Source organism: Lagopus muta, chromosome 1 (assembly GCF_023343835.1).
Source record: "Lagopus muta isolate bLagMut1 chromosome 1, bLagMut1 primary, whole genome shotgun sequence".
NCBI classification, from domain to species: domain Eukaryota; kingdom Metazoa; phylum Chordata; class Aves; order Galliformes; family Phasianidae; genus Lagopus; species Lagopus muta.
The window spans coordinates 7591081-7601698 of record NC_064433.1 but is presented as its reverse complement, the minus strand read 5'-3'; the positions used below and the strand labels follow the sequence as shown (position 1 = coordinate 7601698).

At 50.2% G+C, this 10618-nt stretch overlaps 1 protein-coding gene across 1 annotated transcript; it reads right to left on the bottom strand.

Annotated features, from left to right (window-relative positions):
* Positions 1-305: 305 nt before the first annotated feature.
* Positions 306-6660, bottom strand: TMEM243 (transmembrane protein 243). Its single transcript, XM_048963389.1, has 4 exons — positions 6408-6660; positions 3423-3473; positions 2353-2457; positions 306-428 (listed from the first exon to the last, which is right to left on the bottom strand). The coding sequence occupies exons 1-4, from the start codon at positions 6483-6485 to the stop codon at positions 306-308; spliced, it is 357 nt and encodes a 118-aa protein (XP_048819346.1). The 5' UTR covers positions 6486-6660.
* Positions 6661-10618: the final 3958 nt, after the last annotated feature.

Below are 10618 nucleotides of genomic sequence, written 5' to 3'. Positions count from 1 at the left end.
AAATGCATTTTTTTTTTTCCAAAAATGAAAAAGCTTGTGCCATTCAGAAACATCAGTACAACTGGAATGTTCATTAAGTGCAACAGTAGCTCTTCAAAAAAAAGCAGGATGTCACATGGCAATAATTCTCCCCAACAAGAGGGACATTACATATACATTTACATGAAAATCATGTACTGATTTGTCCTTGCACAATCCACTTCTTTCAGGCTAACTGTACTCGTTTGTATGTCTCAGGCAGAGCCGAGAGCTGAGCTGAAAGCAGTCTGACACAGCAGCGTCATCGCTGGAATTCCCAATGCCTGTCATTTACCCACTTCATGGAAGTACAGGTTGGCACATATACATAACATGACAATAGAGAACAATACATAGTAAATTAGGTTCCTGAATTTAGGTTCCAGGTCTCCCTGTCGATACCAGTAGATCTAGAAGAAAGAATGAGTTTAGATTAGCTAAAATGTCGTATTTCTTCCTAGGAAACTTTCTGCAGAAACTGAACTGGCATCTTCTAGAATTGGGTAGGTTTTGTTTTTTGTTTTTTTTTTCTTAAATAACCTAGCTTTATCCAACCAGAGAAAACTAAATACTGAGTCCAGCAAATTCTCTTAATAGTTAAGATGCAGCATTTTCCTTTTCCTTGAATACTTATGGAATATGCAAACAAGAATTTGGCAAGGTGGTTTCCTCCGAAATAAGGCTGTCAGTGAAACCAAGGTATCAGGTTGGCCATGAACTCTTGGAAGGAGTCCAGAAGGAGGGCCACTGACATGATCAGAGGGCTGGAGCACCTCTCCTATGAGGAAAGGTTGGAGGAACTGGGTTTGTTTAGCTTGGAGAAGGCTCCAGGGAGACCTCATTGTGGCCTTCCAGTTCTTGAAGGGAGCACATAAACAGGATGGGAACGGCTGATTGCAAGTGTGGACAGTGATAGGACAAGGGAGAATGGTCTTAAACTGAGACAGGGGAGGTTTAGGTTGGATATTAGGAGGAAGTTCTTCACTCAGAGGGCGGTGAAGCACTGGAACAGGTTGCCCAAGGAGGCTGTGGATGCCCCATCCCTGGAGGCATTCAAGGCCAGGCTGGATGTGGCTCTGGGCAGCCTGGTCTGCTGGTTGGTGACCCTGCACACAGCAGGGCCATTGAAACCAGACGATCATTGTGGTCCTTTTCAGCGCAGGCCATTCTATGATTCTATGAAGACATGGGTTGTCTTCTCACATTTCTTGAAGAGATTTTGTTTTCACAGAATCATAAAATCGTATGAGTTGGAAAGGATGCTTAAAGGTCACCTAGCCCAACCCCCCTAGAAAGTACAGGAACACCTACAGCTAGATCAGGTGTTCAGAGCCCCATCCAGCCTGACCCTGGATATCTCCTTGGATGGATTCTCCACCACCTCAGTAGCTAACTGTTCTAGTGCTTCAATGCCTTTCCTGTGAAAAACTTTCTCCTTACATCCAGTCTTTTTCCTTATATCCAGCCTCTTCTTGCTTGAGGAGTGTTTGGTTGGTTGGTTTTTAGGCACTCCCACCTGTCTACAGCCAAGTCAGCAAAGACAAATGGAAGGTTACGTCCAGCACAATTTGTTTTGGAGTGACAACCAGCCACAGACCAAAGCATTTCAATGTCCTTCCCTTCTTTTCCCTACAGTGGTATTACAGAAAATCTTGTGAATTACATGGGGATTTTTCTGCTGAATGACTCACAGGGAGGGTCCTCCCAAAACTAGAAGCTGTTTTCAAGACCACAGAAATACAGACGGTCATCTGGGGCTGAGCAACACTGATTCGAGGAATAGCAGAATCCATGTTGCTGCAGTGTGAGATTGCTGACGATGCAACGCCACAACTCACAAAAACAGCTGCCACCAAAGTTTCACAACAGTAATTACAGATCATGCCTGCGCCCTTCCTCAAGCAGCTGCTAATTAGCAGGAGTGCACTTGTTCTGCAAACCGAAAATAAAACTGGCAGTAAGCTGACTGCAAAAGGATAAATGGTCTTCAAGCTACCAAAAAATGAGGCTGACTGAAATGGTGTTTTTGACACACACAGATCCAAATTTAAGGGGAAAGGTGACCTGTCAATGCCTGTCCCCATTCGGCTCCTCTTCCCTTTGTAGGAGGAGGAACTGAGCAGTGTGGAAAGTTAACTGGAAACACATCTGGGTTGTGCAGTGTGACCTAAAGCTGACCTTGGAAAAGGTGCATTAGCAAGGCTTCCTGTGAGGCAGTGAGATCCCACCAGTCTCTCAAGGGTGTAAGAAAGTAAAAGGCACCACATAAACAAGCTTTTACTCATGTTCCACCCAGAGACACATGAAAGCATACAGAGCAGATGAGGTACTTACAAGTATGCCAGCAGAAATGCAACACAAGAAGATGCAGATAGCAAAAAATATATTCACAGGTTTTGGAGGTAGTTGTGGGAAGACAAAAGCACTGATCAGAGTGACCTGTAAGGAGGAGAACACAGATGAAAAAGTTTGATCTCTCCAACCTTCATCTCTGTGAAGATGCAAGGTTCTCCACATTGGCTGAGCACCACAGCTGCCTGTCAGTTTCTCATCAACCCTTGTAAACCCAGAGACCATCAGCCTCCCCAGGGTGAGATGTCAACCCCAAGGAAGCCAGCGGGCACAGCAGCACACACAGACCATGTGTGGAAGCCAGCCTTCCCATCACAGAATCACAGGGTTGGAAGGGACCTCAAGGATCATGAATCTCCAACCCCCTGCCACAGGCAGGGCCACCAACCTCCCAATTTAATACCAGACCAGGCTGCCCAGGGCCCCATCCAACCTGGCCTTGAACACCTCCAGGGATGGGGCATCCACAGCCTCTCTGGGCAGCCTGTTCCAGCACCTCACCACTCTCACTGTAAAGAATTTCCCCCTGACATCCAACCTAAATCTCCCCTCCCTTAGCTTAAAACCATTTCCCCTTGTTCTGCAAGCCATTCTAATAGTTTCTCCCCAGCCCATCCCTGTCTCCTCTCATACACTACAGAACCAACACTCCAATTGTGGTGGTGGTTGGTTTGTCTTGAAAGTGTGGGGAAGGCACAGCTTGAGACCTTGTGACTTCTTTGAGAAAACATGTATGTATCTGTACATGGAGGATGTAAAGAGAAGACAAGCAATCTCCTGGATTAAGGCCTCCATACGTTGGCATGGCACGGACATAAGCTCCCGTCCTCATCAGCTGCGGTTGCTTCAGTACAATCAGCCCTATAATGTCACGCTGGCAAAAGTTCAGAACGCTGTGTAGCAACCAGGCCACAGGCATCTAAGGGACACTTTCACTCGAAAACTCAAGGATGGGTTTCCTGGGGGCATTACCAGCACTGGCAGAAGGGAGGCATCACGTTTTCACCTGATCACCTACAGGAGACATGCAGAACGGGACGTGGGGTACTTACTACAAGCAGCAGGAACGTCAGGCTGCCAACAACTAGATTGATGATCCTGTCCTAAAGAGAGAGAGGAGAATTACGCACACACCAAATGCACATAAACCAGACACAGCACTGAATCAGTGAGCATTCCTGTTATCAAAAAAATGTGCTTTAACCTCAGTGCCTGAGAGTGACAGCATGATCATAGAATTGTTTAAGTTGGGAGGGACCCTTAAAGCCCATCTAGTTCAACCCCCTGCACTGAACAGGGACATCCACAGCTAGAACAGGTTGCTCTGAGCTCCATCCAGCCTGACCTTGAGTGTCTCAGGTTGGCGAGGGGGAACAGAACCTGCATTCAGGCACCAGCAGCACAACACTGCCACATGGCACCAGTCCCTGTGGGTCAGGGTTTCCTGTGAGTGCTGAAATTTTCCAAGCAGGCCACTGGTGGAACAAGGTATTTCAGGTTACAGAGATTAGAGGCACTGATCCTGAAATCCCAGGCTTGGCAGAGCACTGACAGGCTGTGTTCCCTGCGGCCACTTCAGCTCCAGGCAGCTTAGCACAGCAAAAAGGTTAAAAATACACAAGCAGAGGCCGAGACGGCTAAAGGGGATTGGAGATGATGGAGCCTTTCACCTCTGGGCCACGTCCCAGAGCACAGACTGGGACAGTGATGGGCCATTTCCAACAAGCAGCACCATGCGCTGCCCTGGGGAGACTTTGCTCCAGGATCTGCATCACTTTATTATTAGACTTGCACATCCAAGCCATGAGACTGCAAGACTGCATGTGCCAGCACAGCCTGAACATGGGGACTCATTTATGAGGGGATGCCCCATCCCTGGAGGTGCTCAAGGTCAGGTTGGATGGGCCCTGGGCAGCCTGAGCAGGTGGGAGGCAAACAACCCATGGCAGGGGTTGGAGCTGGGTGGGGTTTAAGGTCCCTTCCAACCCAAGCCGTTCTATGATTCTGTGACCCGCAGGCATGATGGAAGAGCCATTTTCACATCTCACATCAACAGCTCCAGATGGCCAGCAGTACTCCCAGCATGACTGCAGCCTACCACAGCCATAGAGGACACCTTAGCCTATAGCCAGGTGACACTGCACGGAACTGCACGCACTGTGGAACTGTGCACACACTACAGGAACCAAGCTCAGCTCCTCCAGCCACATGCCAGCTGTGCCCTCACCATCTCCTCATTACCACCCTGTGCTGCTCAGCCTCCTTACTGCTTTCTTCTCCCACCCACAGCAATTAGTGCCCATTCAGCTATACTGAAACGTTCCCACCACAGAGCAACATGAGCAGCTTCCACTTTTAACTTCATCCTCCAGAAATCCCACACCTGTGATGCTTTGCCTATTGTCACATAGCCTCTCCTGCCTTCATTCTGCACTGCTTGCTACCCAGCGCTGCAGCCATAGTAACGGCAGCAGAATCTCCATCTCCCCATACTGATAACCTCCATATGGCTGCACCTCGGGGCTGCTCCTCACATCCCGAAACTCTTTCTGCAGACCTCCGTGGTCCCTGATGCTCCGCCAGCTCAGCTCTGAGCCCACCGAAGCACAGCAGCACCACATTTATAGAACATCTCAGGTTGGAAAGTGTCCCATAAGGATCATGAAGCCCAACTCCCAGCTCCTCAGGGCCACCCACCCAAAATCCAAACCCTATGCCTGCGAGCGTTGGCCAAACACTCCTTGAACTCTGAGCTCAGGCTGCCCTGGCTAGGCTTTTTCCATGCCCACCGCCCTTTGGTGCAGAGCCTTTCCTAACATCCCCTGCCCCTCCTTTCCGCAGTTCCATTGCCGTTCCCTCAGGTCCCATCACTGCCAAGGCCTCCCTGCCCTGTCCCATTCCCCATCTCTACAGCACATCCAGGCACCCACCACCCACCCACAAATCCCCACCAGCCCCATTCATGCCCTGGTGCTCCTCCAAACCCGCTCCCATCTTGAGACGCAGTCAGCTCTCACTCGGACCCCTCCAGCATTTGTTCCTAAGCAACCCTGGGAATTCCCAAGGCACCATTCAGCACCAGCACAGAGATCCTTTGTCCGGCGCTGCCACGGATACGTGGACCTCTGCCTGTCCCATGCCGCAGGTTTCCAAAAACCAAACACAGCAGAGGGGCAGGGGGGAGACGTGCAGGGTGCTGGATCCACAGTGCAGCACATGAACTCAAATTAACACCCAGTGGTTCTTATTGACTGCTCCCCACCACACGCAGAGCAGCAACAGGAGACAGATGGGAAGTCTGGGACCAAAGGCCTGCCCAGGGATGGAGAGTTGTGTCCCATCTCTGGAGATGCTCAAGGCCAGGCTGGATGAAGCAGCCAGCCCACAGCAGGGCTTGGAGCTGGGTGGGCTGAGGTCCCTTCCAACCCCAGCTGTTCTTTGGCTCTATGATTCTATGATGAATTAGGGGGTTGCCTATTTGGAAGAAGCCCTGCCCAGTCAGTCCTACTGCACTGTGTCCCAGTGCTGCCAGGCTGTGCCCACTGTTAACATCACACAGAATCATAGAATCTTGGAGTCGGAAGGGACCTCTGAAGGCCATCCAGTCCAACTGCCCTGCAGTGAACAGGGAGAGGTGAAGTTTGAGCTGTGGGGGGGGAGCCCGGAGTCTCCTCTTCAAGTGGGAGCAGCCCTGCTTTGGGGTCCATCCACACATCAGTTTCTGGGCCGGGGTTTTGCTGTGTGAGCAGCGCATTTTCGTTGGCAGGGGCACTGGCTTTGCCATTCCACAAATTCAAAGGGTGTTGTTTGTTTGGTTTTTTTTCTCCCAATCCGGCAGTGTCTTTCTGTTTTTCTTCCTTTTGCGGGCAGCTTCGCCGTCATTTCTTTGCTTTCTGCTGCCGTCCCAGGGCTGCCGGGGGGAAGATCCTCCCCCTTAGTTTGGGCCGTTTGTCTCTGCGGGACGTCATTATCGAGGTACTCCTCCAGCAAAGCCCATCCGCGTCCCCCCCCCCCCCCACCTCGGCCGCAACCCTTACCCTGGTCGAGGTCTCCCCGAACAGCGGGCGGTTGTCCGGCCCTCCCGTGCCGTAACTCCGGGCGGCGAAGCCCTCCATAGCGGGGGGGCGCTGGGGCAGCTCGGGGGGGGCGCGCCCTCATGCTGCGCTCCGTAAGCCGCACCGCTCCGCGCCCGCACCGCTCCGCACCGCTCCGCTCCGACGCCCGCGGCGCCGCCCCCGCTGCCGGCCCGGCCCCGCTCTGCGCTCACACACACAGATATACACACACAGATATACACACACACACACACACACACAGATATATACACACACACACACGCGAAGGTGCTGAACGGCCCCACCGCGGGGCCCGGAGGGTGAGGGGAAGAACGAGGAGGGGGGGGGGGGAGGGGAAGGATCTGTCGCCGTTGTGTTACGGGTTTGTTATTTTTTTAAATAATTCCATTTGTGTTATTCATTTTTATTTCGTTTCACATCACTGTTCTGTTCCATTCTGTTCCATTCCACTCCATTCTATTTTGTTCCTATTCTATTCTACTTTTTTTTTTTTTTTTCTTTCATTTCTGTTCTGTTCTGTTCTCAGAATCACAGAATCACAGGGTTGGAAGGGACCTCAAGGATCACAAATCTCCAACCCCCCTGCCTCAGGCAGGGCCACCAACCTCCACATTCAATACCAGACCAGGCTGCCCAGGGCCCCATCCAACCTGGCCTTGAACACCTCCAGGGACGGGGCATCCAAACCTCTCTGGGCAGCCTGTTCCAGCACCTCACCACTCTCTCTGTAAAGAACTGCCCCCTGACATCCAACCTGAATCTTCCCTCCCTCAACTTAAAACCATTTTCCCTTGTATTGTCCTTTTCAAAGTGTTGATTCCCCTCCTATTTGTAGGCTCCCTTTAGGTACTGAAAGGCTGCTATGAGGTCACCTGCAGCCTTCTTTCCTCCAGGCTGAACAAGCCCAGCTCCCTCAGCCTGTCTTCATAAGGGAGGTGCTCCAGTCCCCTGATCATCTTCATATTCTATTCTACTCTGTTCTGTTCAATTCTATTCTAGTCTAGTCTAGTCTAGTCTATTCTATTCCAGTGTTTTCTATTATGTAATTCTTTTCCTCCACCCCACCCCACCCCATCCCATCCCACCCCATCCCATCCCATCCCATCCCATCCCATCCCATCCCATCCCATCCCATCCCATCCCATCCCATCCCATCCCATCCCATCCCATCCCATCCCATCCCATCCCATCCCATCCCATTCATTCTATCCAATCTCATCCCATATCATCTGGTGAGGGGTCTGGGGCACAGGCCTTATGAGGAGCAGCTGAAGGAGCTGGGATTGTTCAGTCTGAAGAAGAGGAGGCTCAGGGGAGACATTATTGCTCTCTATAACTACCTGAAGGGAAGTTGTAGTGAGCTGGGGGTCGGCCTCCTCTTGTGTAACTGGTGATAGAACTAGAGTGAATGGCTTTGAGCTGCACCAGGGGAGATTTAAGATGGATGTTAGGAAATACTACTTTTCTGAAAGAGTGGTCAGGCAGTGGAATGGGCTGCCCAGAAAGGTGGTGGAGTCACCAACCCTGGAGGTGTTCAAAGAACATTTGGATTTTGTACTGAGGGACATGGGTTTGTGAGAACTATTGGTGATAGGGGGATGGTTGGACTGGGTGATCCTGTGGGTCTTTTCCAACCTTGGTGATTCTATGATTCTATGATCTCATCTCATCTCATTTGATCCCATTCTGTCTCACCTCATCCCATCATTTTCTTTTCTGAAAGTTTTCAGCTCGTGTTGTAGAAGGAACCTGCCCAACTTGGCAGCACAATGCAGCTGAATGTCACCATATGGACCCTGTCCTATTCCATTCCACCTCATCCCATCCCATCCCATCCCATCCCATCCCATCCCATCCCATCCCATCCCATCCCATCCCATCCCATCCCATCCCATCACTCATCGTTCTCCTTTCTGAAAGTTTTCAGCTCACGTTGCCACAGGAGCCTGCCCAGGTTGGCAGCACAGTGCAGGTGAACGTCACTGCACTGATCCTGTTCTTTAAGCAGATCTCATTACTGAAGCAGATACTGTGATTACAACAGATTAAAACATTTATTATTGTTTCTTTAAAAACATCTGATGAGCTCGGAAATGAGCTGTTGGGGTTTTCCTTTTCCCCTGGGCTTAGTACATGAAATAGCTACAAGGGAGTGGTTATTGTTAGAGCAGAGATTTGTGGCAGTGGAACATTGTGCTCTATGCATCTCTCATGTTTGCCAGCTGAACTCCAGCACAGACCTTCCCGGCCCCATTTACCATATAATTTGCAGCAGCTTCTTCACCTCTGACAGTGGGTTTGGGTGCATGAAATCCTGATTGTTTTTCTTACTGTTTGTAACTCTCTCAGTTTGTCTCACAAAATATGTTTCCTCATGGTTACCCCAGACCATCATGGCAGCATTTCTCCAACTGCATTTTAGGATGAAAATAAAACAATAGCAGATGAGAAATGAACAAACCCCCCCACTAATGATTTGCATTCATTTGCTTGAGACTCCAATTTGGATGAACCCAACCATCCCAAGTCCCCTTTGGGCCAGAGGTCACCACTCATGGGAGCTCCCCAGCTCCTTAGCCGGGGAACCAGGCACTTTTATTGCAAAATATCTCAGCTATGCGAGGTGGAGGGGATGCTGGGCCCTCAGCTTTGGGGCACGCACTGTGTACACAGGGCCCAAGTGCTCTTCATCCCCACTTGGCCTCTCCCCTCTCGCGGTCACCGCATTTGAAGACCAGCTTCAGAGATGAAAGAGAAGTTCAATTACATGATGAAGGGTTCTCTGAGCCCGCCTTTGTCCCTGCTGAAGTGCTGGGTGGAAGTCAGAAAATCTCCTCCAGCCCTCAGGCGTTTGCTCCCACGCTCACTGGTTGGTGAAGAAGGGTCTCATGAAGGGCTCTTCACATCATCTTGATCCGCTCAGAGGATAAATCCCACAGGTTGAGCAAGTGCTCTCGACCTATGGAAATGTTACAGTTAGTTTTGCATTGGTGTTTCAGCTCTTGCCTGTATGCCCGAGCTCTGCCCAGATCAGTTCCAAGGGTTGGGCAGGTCTGGCTGGAGCCAGGGATGCACCTCATTGCTGGAGGACAGGGGTTGTGGCTGCCCCAGTGTTGTGTGCTGCATTTAGTCGTGGAGTTATGGCTAAAAATGGGAACAACTTTCTCTGCCACCCAATTAAATATTAATAATTAAGAACAGATAGAAAATCCAGGGACAACCTGATGAAAGCACCAACCCTCACTGAACATGCATAGCATCTGAAATGCTGATGACACCAACCATTGCACTTAAGCTCACTCTACAGTGGTTTGGTTTCATTAGACCAGTACAACCATTTGGAATCATGGAATTCTTTGACTTGGAAGAGGCCCTTTAGAGGTCATCTGGTCCAACTCCCCTGCAATGAACAGGCCCATCTACAGCTCCATTGGGTGCACAGAGCCTCATCCAGCCTGACCTTGTGTACCTCCAGGGATGGGGCATCCACCACATCTCTGGGCAACTTGTTTCAGTGTTTCACTACCCTTATTGTAAAAAAACTTTTTTCTTACATCTAATTCTGCCCTCTTTTAGTTTGAAACCATTTCCCCTTATCCTGTCCCAACCGACTCTGATAAAGAGTCTGTCCCCTTCTTCCTTATAGCCCCCCTGCAGATACCTGGTGTTTCAACATTGGATTCACTTGTACAGCTCAGTTCAAGGCTCCCTGGGCCTCTATGGTTGTGATTCTATGATAAATTACGTCTCTTTCACTGGATGGCAACACTTGTTTGGCAAATGCAGTGTCTCAATGAGCTGTGTCTTCTTTCCCAACAGGACATGTTTGGATCATTACGCAAGCAATGTCCTGTGAGTCTGATTTTGCAGGAGCATGGCAGCATGTATCTCAGTGGGACCTCTGGGCTGTTGCACGTGGCCCCATCCACGAGTTGCACACACAGCTGAATCCCTCTGGAGGCTGGAGATAAATAACTCTTTGTAGCAGGAGTCTGCAGGGGAGGACACTGGTTGGTAGCAGGGTGTATGACCAGGCAGGGGCTGTCTCACATGACAAGACTGGAAAGCTCAGTTTGGCTGCTGAGCAGCCAAGAAGAGATTTTGTGGGTTTATTCTACACATGAGAAGGAGTAAATGCTAGGGAACAAGCGAAATATTTAAGCTAATGGGTT

What these genes read in the sequence shown, in the direction of transcription:
- TMEM243 (XM_048963389.1), bottom strand. Translation starts at nt 6,485, where the DNA reads ATGGAGGGCTTCGCCGCCCGGAGTTACGGCACGGGAGGGCCGGACAAC. An exon ending in TCGGGGAGACCTCGACCAGG is followed by an intron (nt 3,474 to 6,407) that starts GTAAGGGTTGCG and finishes CTCTCTCTTTAG; the next exon opens with GACAGGATCATCAATCTAGT. An exon ending in GCATTTCTGCTGGCATACTT is followed by an intron (nt 429 to 2,352) that starts GTAAGTACCTCA and finishes TCTTTCTTCTAG; the next exon opens with ATCTACTGGTATCGACAGGG.